At 36.9% G+C, this 20,161-nt stretch overlaps 2 protein-coding genes across 3 annotated transcripts; both read right to left on the bottom strand.

Annotated features, from left to right (window-relative positions):
• Positions 1-156: 156 nt before the first annotated feature.
• LOC111912590 (shikimate kinase, chloroplastic) lies at positions 157-3,077 on the bottom strand. Of its 2 annotated transcripts, none has more exons than XM_023908334.1 (11): positions 2,983-3,077; positions 1,849-2,183; positions 1,690-1,742; positions 1,551-1,605; positions 1,361-1,433; positions 1,188-1,275; positions 1,030-1,112; positions 815-944; positions 636-714; positions 480-544; positions 157-399 (listed from the first exon to the last, which is right to left on the bottom strand). In XM_023908334.1, exons 2-11 carry the CDS (start codon positions 2,072-2,074, stop codon positions 364-366), a joined length of 888 nt encoding a protein of 295 aa, XP_023764102.1. In that variant the 5' UTR covers positions 2,075-2,183; positions 2,983-3,077; the 3' UTR covers positions 157-363. The 2 variants fall into 2 exon arrangements, with proteins under 2 accessions (XP_023764102.1, XP_023764101.1); XM_023908333.1 differs by having other exon boundaries at positions 2,924-3,071.
• Positions 3,078-6,295: 3,218 nt separating this feature from the next.
• On the bottom strand, positions 6,296-9,552 carry LOC111912589 (uncharacterized). The gene is made up of 12 exons (XM_023908332.2): positions 9,113-9,552; positions 8,648-8,757; positions 8,447-8,557; positions 8,295-8,352; positions 8,115-8,204; positions 7,940-8,034; positions 7,661-7,852; positions 7,453-7,510; positions 7,242-7,356; positions 6,898-6,967; positions 6,699-6,770; positions 6,296-6,591 (listed from the first exon to the last, which is right to left on the bottom strand). The coding sequence occupies exons 1-12, from the start codon at positions 9,312-9,314 to the stop codon at positions 6,475-6,477; spliced, it is 1,290 nt and encodes a 429-aa protein (XP_023764100.1). The 5' UTR covers positions 9,315-9,552; the 3' UTR covers positions 6,296-6,474.
• Positions 9,553-20,161: the final 10,609 nt, after the last annotated feature.

The following is a 20,161-nucleotide window of genomic DNA, read 5'->3' as shown; positions in this document are numbered from 1 at the left end:
GACTTTTCCCATTAACTCGTAATTTTTTCTCCATTTCCTCAAGCGTAGTGTCATCATCTTAGTTTTTTAAACATTATTTATCTTGAAATCACTTTCTTCAGACAAAATTTAATGTGACGAAAATAAGCAACTCAAATGAACCAATGTGAGATGAAGTAAAACACAAAGAAATCTTGACTTTATTTCTTGAAGACCAAAACAAGATGATACAACAACGAAAATAATTTATTAAAAAAATTCCAACTTTACCCACAAACAGTATAAAACACAACACATCCCCCAAATCCTAAGTGAACCCTAAACTCTATTTCCCACCACATTTTGTAGGCTAATTGCACAACTTACAAACCCAAAATCATCTTTCTATTCCTTCAAGTAGTCCTCAATTTGCACCAATGCCTGTCATAATCCATAACAAATTAAATATCTAAAAAAAAAAAATTCAAAACATAAAATTAAAATTTTATATATATAAACACCTCAATTGCAATTTGAGTTGGATTAACACTGCATACATCTCCAACTCCTAACTTGTCCGCAATACCTGAACACCATTATAAAAATACATTAAAAAAAAAAATAATCAATAATTTATAATTTTTATAAATTTAGAAAAAGAAAATTTGTATACATACGTTCCAAAGATACCCTCACACTGGCATTAGTGTAAGCATCACTTCTTTCTTCCCAAAGTTTCGATAGTCGCATGATAGTCTACACATATCAAGAAAATGACATAATAAATTGTCAATTTAAGATGCAAAATTATTGTATAATTTAAAAAATAATAATAATAATAATAAAAGATGTTTACTTGTGTGTAAGCATCACCAGATCCATGATGCAAAAGCGGGCGAGAAGCAGTGCCTATAGCAGTTAATCTTTGTGCTAATGCATCCAAGGGTACATCTATAAAGACACTTATACCCTTGTGCATGTATTTCCTGTTATTATTTTTTTTTTTAGTCAAATTAACCCCATAAAATATAAAATATATAAAAAATAAAAAAATAAAACATTAAATCATACCAATTAATAGGCCGAACAACAGCACCTCCACCAGTTGAAATAACAAGCCGATGCATCAATGACAGCTTATGCAATACCTCAGTCTAAAAAAAAGTACAATACAATTGAAGGAAAGAAGGGGTAAAAATGTAATTTCATGTGTAAACGATAAAACGAACCTCGTTATCTCTAAAATACCCTTCGCCATGTAACTTAAAGATGTCTGCAACTGCAGTTCCACCAGCAGCTTGCTCGATTAATTTGTCACTGCAGGCATCTAAACACATGAATTTTTTTTTATCCAATTTGGTTATTTAATTAAAAAGAAAATGGATTAAAATATGTCACAGACCTGTCAAAAAAAGAATAATCAAGAACTTCAGATAATATCTGCCCAATTGTTGTTTTTCCAGATCCCATCATTCCTACATACATACAATAATAATATTAATAATAATATATATATGAATAAGAATAAGATGGTAATAATTAATAAAAGAAAAATGAAATATTTAAAGATGGAAAATGTCATTAGAACTGACCAACAAGATAAATACACCTTCCACTCAGACATGGTTTGATCTCCTCAGACTTTTTCTGCAATTCAAAAATTAATAAATAAATGAATTTTCGTTAACTATAAAGTCTATAATATGCACATTGTGTAACATAATATAATACCTTTAATAACAGATCCTCCTCAGCAATAAAAGTTTCTGATTTAAGTAGTGAAGCTACAAGAAGAAATTAAATATAGAAAAGAATGTTAATATAAATAAATAATGTGCGTTGCATTTCTTTCTTTGACTATGGAATTCCCAATATACCCTCAAACATTACCTGGAAAATTTTTAGAAGTACATGAAGCCTTTAACCCTGCTGTTCTATGCCCAATTGCTGGTTTTATAGTTGCCAAATGATTGCAATTTAGCAGATAATTAACTCTTTTACTTTTATTTTTCTCAAATCTTGTATATAACCTCGTGGAATTGTTCAGTTTTGGAACTGTATAATCTGAACTAGTCCATGTTGTTAATTGTAAGCTCTTTGAAACTGTGGCCTCCATTCTTTCTGTGATCCAAAATCCAGAAAGTTGAGATCTTCTTTAATATGAACAGCAGCCTTATATGATTCACTGGACACAATTACGGAATTACCCCTTCCAATCAGCTTGGCTGCAAAAGAAAATTATTGAATTGGTATCCATTTCCCTATTTCTGCTTTCAGTTTCAAACTAAATCATAAGTTATAGTTATAGCACCCCTATGAAATTTCCCCTAAAACCATATCGAATATCAGCTACAGTTATGATTTACTAACACATCTTTATAAAAGGCTGCATTTTTAGTTTGTTAGCAGACCTAATACCTTTCAAGCTTCCGAATTCACAATTGATGTGGATCATGTTGTAGATTTAACACCATTATTACTCTATTTCAAGCACTTGTCGCAAAGAAAGTTATGTAGTTGGCAATTCTTTCTCACAAATTTAAAATCCCAATCAATTTTGAAAAGTTTAGTGAAAAATTAAAACTATTGGCATCGAAAGTCAAAAGTGCTGAAAGGAGTAGGCGTGAATTATCAAATACTTCTCCTTCAATGTTCCATAAACACATCTGGCATTATCATCACCTATCAGAAACCCTTCCTATCAAGTATCGATAAGGATTTACCATTTAACATTGTTATGAATGTTATCGGCGAACATGCATCCTAAAGAGATCGACACGACAAATATACTTCAAATTTTCAATAAATCTATATGGTCTAATTCTAATCCATTTGTTAGGCTTACCGAACTTCAAAAAAAAAAAAAAGCTGACAAAGTTCCTCATTTGTAATGGATTTGGGGAATTAGAATCAGCATACAACGAATTACGTACACGAGTTTACAGAAAGAGGTGCTGATGAATACCTGGATCGAAAACGGAGAATTAATTGAAGCGAATTTGAATGTGGGATGACGAATTGTACCTAACTAGCTTCAACTTGACTGGATTTATGTGAGCTTCTCCCACCAACCCCCACCACCAAACTCTATTTTACGAGAAATGCGTGGTAAGTAAGAGGCATTACTTTTAAAACGATTCAGATGCAAATGTATTATTATACTAGGACACAAATGCAAATCTATAATTTCACAGGGATCCAGATGTAAATTATAACTGGGTAAATATCATAAAAGCTATAAATTAAAATTTTTTATATACATTAAAAAAAAATACATTAAATATAAAATAATAATTACATTATGAAATTTTATAATTATTTTGCACCATATTATAAAATATATATTCACCAGAACAATATTATTCAATAACATCTACTCATACTTTGCATTTAAATAAAACTTAACACAAGTTTCAAATTAGTATTACAACTTAACGTTATGATTAGTTAATTTAGAAATTACTTATTTATTGATTTTTTTAATTTCGATCATGATGGTTAATTGATTATAAAATATTGTTTGTAAGTTATTGCAATGTGATTTTTTCCTAATAATTAATTAAAACCGACTTATTTTGAGAAATTGAATTATAATCAAAAATAGTTTTTTGAAATTTTGTATTTAATTTGATTTGTTATTCTATATTTATAACATTTATACATTTTTAACTATTTTGAAAAATAGTATGTTAATATATTTTTTAAGTTTATTTTATATTTTGATTTAAGCTTTGGATTTAATATAATATTTAAACTAACAAATAAATGTATTATAATAATTATTTTAAAAGTCTATCAATAATAAGATAATATTTTGTATTCAATAACATATTTTGAATTAATGTATTAGTTATATTAAACTGGAAATTAAAACTGAAGGTTTTAAATATATATGATAATATAGAAAAATTGTTTATTTTATAATATACTATGATAATGATATTATTATACATTTATTTATAGCTAATTAATTTATATTTTAGTTTTTAGATGTATTGTTTTGAAATACTTAAAAATAAACTATTACAAGTTTTATTTAATTCATAATTAAATATAACTAAATATTATTTGTGAAACTCATTGAGATTTAAAAATAAAAAATAAAAATAAAATAAAAAAAAAATTCGGTCGGTTCTTTTATTAAATAGTATTTAGGTATTTGATTGATTATTAGTAAAATATTCAAACCTTAGGTTTTGGGTCACATAAATTATTTACTAAGCTAAAGAAATAAGCAATAAAATAAAAGTCAAAATATTCAATTTGACACATAATGTTTTATGTATATTTAATCAAATTCCTCTTCAATCAATTTTGTTTTTTACACATCAATCAATTTATGAATATCTTGAAATGATGCTTATAAAGCAAAAGGCTGGAAAGAAGTCTCGACAGAAATTGTACTTTTATATATATATATATATATATATATATATATATATATATATATATATATATATATATATATATATATATATATATATATATATATATATATATATATATATATATATATATATATATATATATATATAACCTAATACGGAAATTTTGGATTTTTGGACAAAAGGATTTTATAGACAATTTTAATAAATACTTTACAAAAAGCGATATGTATGATGATTTAAATTGTTTATTTTTATTTACTTTACATTATATTTGCATTTGATTTAATGATTTAGTTAATGACTTATAAAAGTAATAACTCCTCTTTACGTATACTATTGGCGACTTTAACTTTTTTTAATACACAATTTACCATTTAGGTTGGCGTATATCTTAAACACTATTTTCACTGATAATAGTCCGTTAAATCAATAACATCTCCAAGTTGCCAATAAATATGTCTATGTCTTCTAAAGATAACTAATTGTTATTTATATACAAAAATTATTAAACCTGTTAGAAACAACACTTTTTCACCAACAATAGCCCATTGCACCAATAATATAAATGAGTTGGACATGAATAGATAAATGTGGATATTACATGGAATTACTTGGCAAAGTAAACCAGATTAAAATCTTATTTAATCATCGAATGTTTCAAATGTGGTAAATTAGGGCTGTAAAGCATTGCAAATGATTCGCGTTTATTGATGAATGGTATGAGTTCACTTTTTCATGATTAATCTATATTTATATCTATATTTATTTATATTATATTATAATTGAGTTCATCCAAATAAATATGATTTAATATATATCTTATATCATATTCAAGCTTGCAAGATTCAACTTTCAAGTAATTAGTCATTAGTAACAATTTAATAATTTTTTACATACATTACTTTTAATAATCATGACACTAATTTTATATTATAAGAGTTAAATATAATACACATGTGTATATTAGATCTAGCTTAGAGAATGAGCAAAAATGATGTTGTTCAACACTTTAGTGTTTTAATCATATATGACTACTTGATATTCTGATTGACTTAATTTAAGTTTTTGCAGAAAGAAGATAGATTTATTTACAATTTTAATGTTTCAGGTTTTTGTCAAATCTCTAATTATTATAATCAAAATGGGAGTTGAAGTTCAACTACACAAAAAACGATGTTGTTTGACAAAATTACTTCACTTCAATATTTCGATCATATCACTACTCGATGCTCATATTTAACGTAATTCAAGTTGTCATGGAAAGAAGACAAATGTATCTACAACTTTCGTGTTTTATTTTTTTTTGTCAATTACGTCATTATTGTAGTCAAAATTAGAATTAAAGTTGGACTACAAAAACAATGATGTTAGACATAATTACTTCGCATCCATGTTTTGATCATATCTGACTACTCGATTCTCATATTGGTGTTATTCTAATTGCTGAGGAAAAAAACAAATTTATCTACAACTTTCATGTTTTATGTTTTCGTCGATCATGTCATTATTGTAGTCAAAATCATCGTTAAAGTTGGATTAAAGTGACTGCTGGAACTAAAAAATTGTCAAATAAGCAAAAATTGATTTAATTTCATAGTTGAAATTTTATAAATAACCTTATGTAAAAGTTATTATGTCATAGTTAATGTAAATAACATAACCGTTTTAAACAACATACATTTTTCAATACTTTAGCAACATATTTTTAATCTGTGCAATGCGTGCACAATCAATTCAACTCGCCTGATATACAAATATGCACTCCATACATCCTAACTTGTATTAGATCATAGTTTAAGCCCTCATTAGCACCCATGTTATTGGATTCGTGTTCCAATTATACCGAGTAAATATCCAATGACATTAAAATCACCAACAGCCTTCGTACTTTAACAATTGCAATAGTAAATTTACAACTCTTTACCAATCATCAAAGTAACATCATGAAGGAGAATTAACCATCATTTTTTATCATTTCTTTAAAAAAGCCAAAACATAGATCATTTCATCTCAAGCCATAAAAGATAAAAACACCACCATAACAATCGTCTATACACAATAATCATCAAATCAAACGAGTCTTTACTCCAAAAACTTTGAAAAAAATAAAAATAAATCTATGCAGTCTTCAATGTTTATGTTGTGCATAAATTGATGAGCGAACAGAATATTGAGATGGCACAGGTTTTCCATTCACATGCACTTGCTCCAAAAAGTCCACACGTACTGATCTAAACTCATATCTCTGTAATTTATTTTTTTTGCAAGATTTTTTCAAAAGAATTAATAAATTATGATCATAAAAATGAGTGTAATGCTTCAAAATGTCATGATAATATATGCTTAACAAACCTTTTCATTCCATGAAAAACCATTGTTGTGGAAATAAGGATCCAATAGAGTTACCTGGTCCCCTTCTTTAATCTGTTCAAGAAAAAAAAAACACACACACACACACACAACTTTTTGGTCATATGGATCAAGATTCTCCTGAAAAATCATAACTTTTGGCTTAAAGATGTATAAAAAAAAAGATTTTTATGACACTTACAGCATCTTTCTTTATCCCATATACTGTAAGCACAAAACATAGTTGGTTTGAATCACACACTAGATAATACCTGCAAGAATTCATAAATGAGGGCAAATTTGTAAAAATGTAAGGACTTAATGGGAAAAAACACCTTTTCTTTTCTTGTAAAGTCATTCGTTATAATATCAAGTTAGAAAGAAACACCCATATATACACGTAAATGACCGTTTTACCCTTACATTCCAAAAGACAAATTTCACGATCTTAAAGGGTCAATGTCTTAACCCATTAAGCCAAGTTTTTTTTTGGGCTTAACCAATTAAGTTCAAGATTAAGTGAAAAAGAAACAAGATTTGACTTACAAGGGAGTAATATTATCATGCTTAATGAAGAAAATCACTTTTCCCACAATTGCAATTGTCTTGTTAAGACCCTCCAACAGATTATCAATTGTGGCCCTCTTGTGAGATGGGTTCACTGAACACCACAAAGAAAAAAAAAATTCCAAGTTAAAACACAAATATTACATAAAAGATAAGTTTTTATGGGAAATGACAAAATTGGGTCTCTTACATTTAACTTCAGCAAGAGATGATGTCAAAGAAGCAAGTCTTTTGGCCTTAATTTGTCCCTGGAAAACAATTACTTCACATCAAAGACTCGAGCTTTTTTATCCAAGAAAACACAATCTTGATTTCTACTTTTATTTATCTGAATATTTAAGATACAATCCTCTTGGATTTTAAAAAGAAAAGGGTAATAACAAAAGAAAGAAACTTGCCTTCAACAAAGTGTCTATCTTGTCAAAAAGATTGACCATTTTCTGAACTTCCTCAGTGGCATTAAGACAAGGATCTTTAGATGCAGCTGCTTCAAATCCACTGAGGGCTCTTTCGTAATTTTCCAGATATGTATTCACAGTAGCAGAATTGAAATATAAGTCTGGGTTTGACTTCATGCTCTCATCTTTCTCCTGTTACACCATGAAAGGAAGAATATTAGATAAAAGTTGACTTTTTCAAGTCAAATCTACAATATACAATATAAATTTCGAACATACAGCGTTTTGGTATGCTTTTAAAGACTGATGTAATTTGCTGTGATCCCATGCCCCCGTCACAAAGAAACATGTCAAACAAGCATTCCCGAGGTTGTCTGTCGGAAGAACAGAAGGGTAAAATCGTCAATACACTTATATTCTTATGTCTTGATCATAAATTATACAATACACTTACACCATGAATTCCCGTCCTTCACATCTAAAGCAATAGCTTCCTTTGCGTGTTTTATGCTTTCAGCAACAATTTCCTCTTGATTATCAGCACCTAAAGATTTATTAAAAAAAAAGGTAAGATTAAAAATATATATATAACATAAGCAACAACCACATTAAAAAAACAAGAAATGTTTCTTGCCTTGAGCCATTCGTCTTTCAAGCATTGATAATTGGCTAAGTATCCTTTTGTTTGGACCCTGTATTACCATTAAAATGAAAAATGTTGGAAGTTAATTAAGTGAATATTAGTAAGAATTTATAAAAATATATACAAGGGAAGTGATAATCAACCTTGCTTAGAGCAAGGGTAAAACAGTTTCTTGTTGCAGGTAAATCTCCTTTTTTCCAAATGCAATTTCCTAAACACAACCAAGCATCTCCAAGAGATGGATTCAGTTTAACCTGTAAAGTCAAATAGTTGATTAAAGAATGAGAGATTTTATTGAACTTATGTATTTTAATATGATTAAAAGATATGATCAGTTGACTTACAGCTTTAGAAAGATGATCTTCTGCTTTTTTTGAGTATTCAGGGAGCACATCCAATATTTTCCCTCTCAAGTATTCATATGTTGCACGTTGTGTAGGCAATTTCCTTTGTTCTGCATATCACGATCATAATAAAATCTCACATAGTTTCATCATCAATCCCGATTAGCACCATTAAAGTTGCATCATATGATTCTATTCATCCAGATTAATCTAAACCGGCATTCTAATGCGTTTTTTCTACCACTCTAATCGACAATTAACACTTAACCTAGCTTGTATTCGATTAACCTTCTGCTACGAGAAATCATATCATGCCATTCAAACAAAATAAGCGACCATACACTAAAAGCACACACATATAAAGAGAGAGAGGGAGAGAGAGAGAGAGAGAGAGAGAGAGAGAGAGAGAGAGAGACGATTACAATGGTGAAAGCTGAAAATCGTAGGGTTTCGAGGGAAGCGTACCAGGAGGAACGGAATCGAGGAGATTGAGAGCGATTTGAGATTGCGTTTGCAATTTGGAAAATTTTTCATTAGGGTCTGAAGGGAAGTAAGTGTCTCGTATCGTGTACAGATCATTTGCTGCTTGTGTTGCCTTCTCCATTAAATCTGATGCATCTTTTCCTTCTTCGCTGAATCGATTTTCTCCGCTCATCATACCAGTCATCTGTTTACTGAATTACACCGAAGATTTGAACTTAGATGGATCTTATATTCTTGTCTGAATTTGGATCTTCCCCTTTTGCCTGGAGTTTGGAGGGCTCTGTGTTCCTCCGCGCAGTCCAAATTCAGTCCGAAGTCTGCAATCCAGACTCAAGACTCCTACAGTCCAACTGCAAAAACGCTCCTCAAGACTCAACACTCGAGAGTAGGAAAATGTAATATTCCAAAAAAAAAAATTGTTATTTTACTAGATTTGTGATTTAACTATGCGATCCAGTTATTTTTCTATTTATTAATAGTTGTCATGTCTAAAAATAAAATAAAATAAAAATTAAATATAAAAATCAAAGTATTTGATAATTTTGAATTTATAAAAAAATAAAAAATAATAATAATTTATTATAATAATTTTTTTTATCTTTTAAATTTAAATAAAGAAAAAAAACTAATGAGTTTTAATTTTAGGAATTTTGAAATTAAAAGGTAAGTTTATTAGTGAAATTAATATCCATTTATTACTACATTTATTGCAATTATTATATTAAAATATTATGTGGAATTTAATAAAATATAAAAGCTCATAAAATAACATGTTGAAAAAAATTAATTCAAAATAACCATAAAATGATATTTGACAAATTGAATGAGAGTGTGACAAGTGACAAAAAAAAAACTTTTATTTATTAGAAAGGATTAAAAAAAGGTAAATGTCATTGTAGCTCAATCATGTTATATGTTACGGTTTAAAAGACCACTATTGGTTTTTTTCTGCATTTTAGGGGAAAAATTGTTAATTTACCGGCTGAATTTGTCCATTTACCTGTTTTAAAATGTTACCCATACAAGTTACAATACACATAAGCATGTGAGTCAACTCTTAGTCAGATCGATGGCCATGTCACCGAGTTGGGTCTTCGTGGAATACTTGGGCCCTAAGAGGTACTACTTATTGTGGACCCTCTATTGTGACATAAAAGGAGGGACAAATTGGTTGAAACCCTAAATATTCATTCCCTTTTTACACTAAACGATACTGGCATTCCGACAAACATCCCTTTCACGTGAATCACGATGGCTACCCCACCACCACAGTCACCCAAATCACTATCGATAAATTCAAGGGACCGTCTCAACTTTGACGATTTGCATACTATTTTCTGTGAATGTGGAGCTCAGATTGCAGAACAAAAACTTGAAATGGAGCGTATGAAAGAAGAAATGGGTCGAAATTTGGTCCTAAGCAGGGTGGACCTACTGCATTGCGTCGTCAGTTAGAGCAGACAAAAAAGAAGTTGCACTCCGTGACTATGCTGGTGGTCAGACTGGTGATTGTGATATTTGATTTTCTGGTAGCTAAGGTTTTTGATGTATTGAAGAAGTGATGTGTTAGTATTCGTGGTGTTTGTGTTGATCAGGTAGTATTGTGTTTGTATTAGGTTTTATCTGTTTGTATTAGGGTTTATGTGTTTCAGATGTGTTGTTGTTCAGTTTAGTTCATATGTTGATATTAATTTTGTGAACGTGGATGAAGACTTGTGTATACACGAGCAATTATGTCATTATTATAATCTGAGTATCTTGTTTAATATATTTGTTTGGGTTGTTTATAAGGGTTTAAAAATTAAATTATGTTTTATCAAGACAGTAACCCTCATCAATATTGTTAGTTAGTGCCAAATAGGGGTAATTTTGTCCTTTCACATTTTACCCTCGGGCATATACACATTTGAGACACAAATGTGGGCATATTTACCTTTATTTGCTCCCTTCTTCTTGTTTCCTTTCAACTGACCTTACTAAAATGGTACATGTCAATAATAAGAACGTCGATGAAAACGATGGAATTCTCATGTGGATTTAATGTGATGATAAGAACATCAACTACTCCGTCCAACCCTGTTCAAATCTTCTATGCTTGCCCCAAAAAGGTACATGTCAATTTCATTTTCATTCCACTATTGACCTAGATTTACATAATCATTTTCTAGGTTTTGGTAACATACTCCTAAAACTTTCATGTTAGGGTCCTCGTGATGGGTTTATATGTTGGGCAGGCGAAGTGGAGACTACGAACACAAGTGGTGAAGAACAAGTGTTTACAAGTTTGGTTAGGTCAAATAAGAAGCTTCAATCGGATATCAGGAAGCTGAAATTTTGGTTATTTCTAAGTTGGGTTGTTTTCTTTGTCATTTTAGTCTATAAGTTGTAATGGATGTGTAATAGATTTTCCTTGTTATGTTTAACAATCTACTATCATGTTTCCTGTAATGTTTAACAATATATGTGTAATGGATTTGTAATCGTTTATTCTATTTAATGAAAATGTCATTGTGTTCTGTGCACATTACACATACAATTGTTTATCTTTGTGATATAAGTGTGCATACAATAAGATCCAACATTTAACTTACAATATAAAACAATTGCACCCACATACAAATACAATAATATACAACGTACAACAATTATACTAGTAATGGGACCACATTAAAATACAATAAGATATAATATGCTTCATATAAACATGCACGTCCATTACATTCATACATGCAAATGACAAAAAACATATTAGTCTAACAACCAACTTTCGTGCATAACATTCATCAAAGTTAAACCTAACCAACAGAGTAATCTGGAAGCAAACTTAAATAAAACTTCATACAACCAGTTCTCCCTAATCAATATCCAATGGATTTTCACCTGTATTGCCTTCTCCATTTTTCCCTTTAACCCTCTTAGCCAATTTTTTATTTATAGTCCTCTCAGAAAGCGTCCTTTTCTGTGTACCCATTGTTTTTGCTTTCTCTTCATCTACTGCAACTTCATTTGATTTTACACCACTACTCCCCCCCCCCCCCTTAACATCTTTACTAGTTGATTTCTTTCTCTTCAACTTGAGTTTTTTGGGCTTATCAACTTTTTTGGGTTTCTCAACTTGAGGACATGTAACCTTGTTGTGACCAACTTGTTTACACACTGCATAGAATTTTCTTCCCAACCTTTGGCACGGTGTGTCTAGTACTCTTTTCACTTGGGTCCTTCTTTTTATTAACTTTTGGCCTGCCTGACATTTTCTCCTCAAAGGTGGCAGTGTTGGTATGAATTCAGTGCATGGCCACATATTGCTACCATTCATCCCATGCATTGGATACTTGTATGTGTTCCTGTAAACATCTTCAAAGAACATGGGATCCACATAACTTCCAACATCTCTATTTATGTAGGAGATGGTTGAAACCGAGTGCACACACCCATACCCATTTAATTGACATACTATACAAGAACATGTCTTTTTGTCCAAATCCACCACAAAAGACTCTGCCAGGTTTCTTGTCTCAGACTGGTTTAAACCAGTTGGTAAAACCTGCCAATATCTAATAACATTGTATAGAAGTTAGTCTGTAACACCGTGAATTTCAAAATAATTTTTCGCATAAAATAAGAACATTTTCATTTAATTTTCATAAAAACATCAATGTTTTAAGACTCCAATCCATATCATACAAAAATCCCAAGATCACATATCATAAAAAAATCCCATGCGTGTGTACAGATCAAGCCGGCGCCTTCCCACGGTCATCACTAGTACCTAAAACAAACAACACTAACACTGTAAGCACAAAGCTTAGTGACTTCCCCAAAATACCACACGTAACACATATTAGCCACTCGAGGCTATAACTTTGTGGGTCCGTAGACCCTACTCTGTGAACCCACTGGTTCTAACTCTGGGAACCTTCCGGTTCCAACTCTATAAACATGCACAGCATAAATCACATAGAAATAATGCAGTACAACACATAACATACATATAGCATACAAATACTCTGTCACATGACTCTGATTACCTACTCAAGGTAAAGTATAGTGAGAAGACTCACCTCGCGTATCTCGATAACTCGCAAATCCCTGAAATCACTAGTGCTCGATCTCCGAGCTAAAGTCCTCCTATAACACAATACATCTCTAATTAACACTTTCCCAACTAAGGTTGACTAACCCTCTCAAGTCAACACTGGTCAACTCTGGTCAATGGTTAATAGTCAACTCAACTCGCCGAGTCTGGCGTGGACTCGCCGAGTCTCTACGGGGACCCGATTCCTCTGAGTCCCTTCCGACTCACCGAGTCACTCACCCGACTCGGTTACTCAAACCCTGGTTCGAAATCACTGAACAACCCGCACCAACTCGTCGAGTCTGGAAATGGACTAGGCGAGTGCATTCCATGCACAACCCCAAACGACCTTCTGAGGTCAAATCTGCTTCACTAACTCATAGATCCGGTCCTTCCAAGCTTATTCATCACGTAAAGTTCATGTCTTGGCGCTCATAACACACCTAATGACTCATAAATGGTGTTTTGACCTCAAGCACAAAGACCCCAATCCAAAACCTCCATGGATTCATAAAAAGCTTGGACAAAGGGACACTCTGGACCTCCAAGGGTCCAGATCCAGAACCTGACTCGCTTAAGGGACCAAGAAAGCACTAGACCTAGCCACAAAAGGGCTCAATAAGCCCTAAATCAACATGAACATCACTATAACAGAGAATGGTTCGAAAATAGTACCTCAAACGTGATGTTCTGAAACTCAGATCTTCAGGAAGTTGATCCTCTTGTTTCCCCTTGGCTATTGCTTCCTTTCCCTTGCTAGATAACACCTCCAAGGTCAATAATGGCTCCTTAACTTACTCCAAACGCTTAAGCTCACTAGGGTTTCACTCTGGGGACTGGTGAGCACAAATGACGGCCATAAGGCCCTTTAAATAGGCCCCAAACCCGAGAAATTAGGGTTTCATTAAACAGCTCGGACTCGCCGAGTCCAGGCGCGAACCCGCGTCCAAATCCGCGATCATACTCGGCGAGTCTAGGCTCCAACTCGCCGAGTCTCTTTACAATTAACAAAAAATAAATAAATGAATAATACCTGGGGATCCGGGCTGTTACAATTCTCCCCCACTAGAACTAGACTTCGCCCTCGAAGTCTCGCTCTGCAAATAACTCTGGATGCTGCTCACGCATCTCACGCTCCGGTTCCCAAGTCATCTCGGAACCTTTCTGATGCTGCCACTGAACCAGAACCAAGGGTACCTCCTTGTTCCTCAGAACCTTGATTTTCTGATCTCTGATGGCCACTGGTCTCTCAGCATAATTCAGGCTCGCATCCACCTGAATATCCTCCAATGGAACCACTGCCGACTCATCGGCTATACACTTCCTCAGCCGCGACACATGAAAAGTGTCGTGAATCTGCCCCAACTCTGCTGGCAAATCCAAACGATAGGCTACCCGGCCTACCCTCACGATCACTCGAAAAGGACCAATATATCGGGGCCCCAACTTGCCCCTCTTCCTGAATCAAATCACTCATTTCCAAGGAGAGACCTTCAGGAGTAGAAGGTCGCCGACCTGAAACTCAAGCTCGGACCGGCGTCTGTCTGCATAACTCTTCTTTCGGCTCTGAGCGGTCAACAACCTCTGTCTGACCTGCTGAATCTGCTCTGTCGTCTGAAGCACGATCTCTGTACTGCCCATCACCCTCTGTCCAACCTCTCCCCAACAAATGGGGGTCCGACACCTCCTCCCATACAACAGCTCAAAGGGTGGCATACTAATGCTCGAATGATGGTTGTTGTTGTAGGAAAACTCTGCCAAGGGCAAATATGCATCCCAACTACCCCCGAAATCCAACACATATGCCCGGAGCATGTCCTCGAGCGTCTGAATCGTCCACTCACTCTGACCGTCTGTCTGGGGATGATATGCGGTACTAAAATGCAGTCTAGTACCCAAGTCCTCATGAAACTTCTTCCAGAATCTGGAAGTGAAACGCACATCACGGTCTGAAACAATCGAGATCGGCACCCCATGCCGAGATACCACTTCCCTCACATACACCTCCGCCAATTTCTCTACTGAAGAACTCTCGCTGATAGCAAGGAAGTGAGCGCTCTTCGTCAATCTGTCCACAATCACCCAAATTGCATCAACTCCTCTGGCAGTCCTTGGCAATTTGGTGATGAAATCCATAGTGATCTGTTACTACTTCCATTCGGGAACCTCCAATGGCTGCAACTTACCATGCGGCCTCTGGTTCTCGGCCTTAACCCTACGGCAGGTCAAGCACCTCTCAACAAACCACGCGACATCCCTCTTCATACAGGGCCACCAATACTCCTTTCTCAGATCCAAATACATCTTAGTGGCCCCCGGATGGATCGAAAATTTCGACCGATGAGCCTCTTCCATCAAAATGGTACGCGTTCCTCCCACAAACGGCACCCAGATACGCCCCTGAAATGTCATAAGCCCCCGACCATCGGTAACGAACTCTGAAACCAAACCAACAACCCGTTACCTCTTCTGCATCTCAGGTTGCACAGCCTCGACATGTGCCCCACGAATGGCGTCCAGTACTGGAGCTATCACGGTCAATCTCAAACATACATCCCGCAGTGGGGTGCTCTCTGCCCTGCGGCTCAATGCATCGGCTACCACATTAGCCTTGCCTGGGTGGTACAGGATCTCACAATCATAATCCTTGACCACGTCCAACCACCTTCTCTGACGCATATTAAGGTTGGGCTGATCCATCAAATACTTCAAACTCTTATGGTCCGTGTATATCGTACACCGAACCCCATACAGGTAGTGACGCCAAATCTTGAGGGCGAACACCACTGCCCCCAACTTTAGAACATGGGTTGGGTATCTCGTCTCATGAGGCTTCAGCTGCCTCGATGCATATGCTATCACATGCCCTCTCTGCATCAGCACCGCTCCCAACCCCAAAATCGATGCATCACAGTATACCACAAAGTCCTCCATCCCTTCCGGGAGGGCTAACATCGGGGCTTCGCACAACCTTTGGTGAAGTGTCTCAAAGGAGGCCTGCTGCTCGGGGCCCCATGAAAAAGCAACACCCTTCCGGGTCAAACTGGTGAGTGGCACTGCGATCTTAGAGAAATCCTTGATAAATCTCCGATAATACCCTGCCAACCCTAGGAAACTCCTGATCTCGGAGAGTGACTTCGGCACCTCCCAACTCATCACCGCCTCAACCTTGACCGGATCGACCAATATCCCTTCCTGGTTAACAAGATGTCCTAAGAACTGGACCTCCCGCAACCAGAAATCACACTTGAAGAATTTGGCATAAAGCCTCTCCAATCTCATAACTCCGAGAACCTCTCTCAAATGCTCCTCATGCTGCTCTCTAGACCTCGAATATACCAGAATGTCATCGATAAACACAATCACTGACCGATCCAACATCGGCCTACACACTCGGTTCATGAGATCCATGAACACTGTCAGGGCATTGGTGAGCCCAAAAGGCATCACCACAAACTCATAATGCCCATAACACGTCCTGAACGCTGTCTTTTGGACGTCCTCATCCCGCACCCTCACCTGATGATATCCAGACCTCAAATCGATCTTGGAGAACCAAGATGCTCCTTGCAACTGATCGAATAAATCGTCGATCCTCGGCAACGGGTAACGGTTCTTGACCGTTAGCTTGTTCAACTCCCGGTAGTCAATGCACATCCGGTGTGAACCATCCTTCTTCTTGATGAACAGGATAGGCGCTCCCCACGGCGAGCTGCTCGGCCGAATAAACCCCTTCCCCAGCAGCTCCTGGAGCTGCGAGGATAACTCTTGCATCTCTGGAGGTGCAAGGCGATAAGGCACCTTAGCGATAGGCGCGGCCCCCGAAACCAAATCGATACTGAACTCCACTTGCCTCACAGGAGGCACACCCGGCAACTCCTCGGGAAATACATCCGGAAACTCACGCACTACCGGGACCTCCTCAACTGACCTCGGTCTCTCGGAATCCACCCGCGTATCCATCACATACGCCACAAAACCCTTACAGCCCTGTTGTAGACACTGCCTCGCCCTAGCGGCCGAACAAAACGCTGATCCTGAACGTGTACCCTCGCCATACACCGAAAGAACTCCCCCACTAGGGTCTCGTATGGTCACCAGCTTTCGCTCACAGTCGATAACCGCACCGAATCTGCTCAACCAATCCATGCCCACAATGACATAGACATCACCCATCGCAATAGGAACCAGATCAATCGGGAACTCAACACCGAAAATCTCGACTACGCACCCTCGGAGAACCTCCGTGGCATATATCACCCTCTCATCAGCTATGAAAACTCTCAGAGGCCGACTCAACGCCTCACGACTAACACTGATATGCTGACTAAAAGCCAAAGATACAAAAGACCGACTTGCACCCGAGTCAAATAACACCAAGGCAGGTACAAAATTCACAAGAAAAGTACCTACGCATAACATAACATAAGCATAATATCTCAACAACAAAATAAATACACGAAAGAATACATACCAGCCACGACATCGGGCGCTGCGCGGACCTCCTCCGCGGTCAGCTGAAAAGCTCTCCCTCGCGCCCTCGGCGCCTCGGCCTTCACTGGCCGACTCTCGGTAGCTCTAATGGCGGCAGGGGAAGATCCCTGAGGTGCTCCCTGAGATGATCCTCGCAACTGCGGACACTCTGCCTTCCGGTGTCCGGTCTGATTGCAGTGAAAACACACCGCAAACCCCTTGGGGCAGTCATTGGCCATGTGCCCCTCCTTGCCACACTTGTAGCAAGATCCCGCTCTACAGACTCCATCATGACCCTTGCCACACTTCCCACAAGTGCGGCCCTTCTGGCTCCCTGGTTTGGGATCAGCGGGCTTGGCCCGCTTGGCTGCCGGCTGAGACTGTGTCGGTTGCCGATCCCTCCCCTGAGACTCCGCCTCCTCCCTGGCCTGAGTCTCTAGCTCAATCTCCCTCTTCCGGGCATTTGCCTAAAGCTCAGCAAATGTACGGTATAAGGAGTTCGCCGTGAACTCCCGAATGTCTCGCCTCAAGATACTCAAATATCGACTCATCCGTGCCTGCTCAGTGGACACGTGCTCAGGGCAGAACATCGCCCTCTCGTGGACCATCCTGGTAATCGTCGTAACAGACTCAGTACCCTGCTTGAGGGTCAGAAACTCCTGGGCCAAACGCTCCCTCTCCACCTGGGGAACGTACTCATCTCGGAACATGGCAGTGAACCTCTCCCAGGTCACTACCGCAAGCTCAGCAGGTGTAAAGTGTGCCGTCACAAACTTCCACCAGTCCTTCGCTCCCAAGCGAAGCTAGTTTAGCGCGAACCGAACCTTCAAATGCTCAGGAGATGAGCAAGTGAAGAAACACCCCTCTATGTCAGAAATCCACCTCATAGCTGCCACCGGGTCCTGGGTCCCATCAAACTCTGGCGGTTTTGTGTTACTGAACTCCCGGAACAGCAACGCATCACCACCTTGCGGCCTCGCGGCAACAATAGCTGCGGTGGCCGCTGCAACAGCAGCCTCAGAAAGAGCGGCATAACGCTCGTCAAAGGTCTCAATCAGCGTGGTCTTAATAGACCCGAACATCTCTGGTATCTCTGCCTTGATGGCCACAACCACCTCCTCATGGATGATCCGACGGATCTCCTCATCACTGGTATCACTGCTCTCAGGCATCAAACGTGTCCTCACCATGATCTACCTCTGAAATACAACATACGAAAAATTAGAACCCATTCGAGCATACTCACACTCGACAACTCATTCCTCATTGATCCTTGGTATTCCAAAGATTCTTACTTGGGTTGTACACTGCTCCGGTGCTTTCAGTAGTACGGGCCCAATACTACTGTTCGCACCATATCAGAATACACCCCAAGTCCTCCTCTTCGGATCCCAAATTCCAAGTACTCTATCATGCATAGGCCACTCTCTAATAGATCTCTCATAAGCCCCTCGCTGCTACCTACTCACTCTCAAGCATCTCATAGCAGCTCACCTCTTTCTAGGCTAAGGCATCACAAATCAGGCCACTCTAGTCCTAATAGGAATACCTAGCCTACTCTAGCATGCGAATACATCATATCAATATCAATATCACATAACATGAGGGTATTTTGGGAAATCACCGTTCGGGCGCAGACTGATCGTACACACAACTCTGCTCTGTGTTTTTCCAAAAATCTTTTACTCTTTTTGAAAATATTTCTCAAATCCTCAGTTTGAGTTCAAATACGCCCGAAGGTGTACTCGAATCCCTCAAACCAAGGCTCTGATACCAACTTGTAACACCGTGAATTTCAAAATAATTTTTCGCATAAAATAAGAACATTTTCATTTAATTTTCATAAAAACATCAATGTTTTAAGACTCCAATCCATATCATACAAAAATCCCAAGATCACATATCATTAAAAAAATCCCATGCATGTGTACAGATCAAGCCGGCGCCTTCCCACGGTCATCACTGGTACCTGAAACAAACAACACTAACACTGTAAGCACAAAGCTTAGTGAGTTCCCCAAAATACCACACATAACACATATTAGCCACTCGAGGCTATAACTCTGTGGGTCCGTAGACCCTACTCTGTGAACCCACTGGTTCTAACTCTAGGAACCTTCCGGTTCCAACTCTATAAACAAGTACAACATAAATCACATAGAAATAATGCAGTACAACACATAACATACATATAGCATACAAATACTCTGTCACATGACTCTGATTACCTACTCAAGGTAAAGTATAGTGAGAAGACTCACCTTGCGTATCTCGATAACTCGCAAATCCCTGAAATCACTAGTGCTCGATCTCCGAGCTAAAGTCCTCCTATAACACAATACATCTCTAATTAACACTTTCCCAACTAAGGTTGACTAACCCTCTCAAGTCAACACCGGTCAACTCTGGTCAATGGTCAACAGTCAACTCAACTCGCCGAGTCTGGCGTGGACTCGCCGAGTCTCTACGGGGACCCGATTCCT

This window comes from Lactuca sativa, chromosome 3 (genome assembly GCF_002870075.4).
Source record: "Lactuca sativa cultivar Salinas chromosome 3, Lsat_Salinas_v11, whole genome shotgun sequence".
Taxonomy (NCBI): domain Eukaryota; kingdom Viridiplantae; phylum Streptophyta; class Magnoliopsida; order Asterales; family Asteraceae; genus Lactuca; species Lactuca sativa.
The sequence above is the reverse complement of the archived record's forward strand: the minus strand, read 5'-3'. Positions and strand labels throughout refer to the sequence as shown.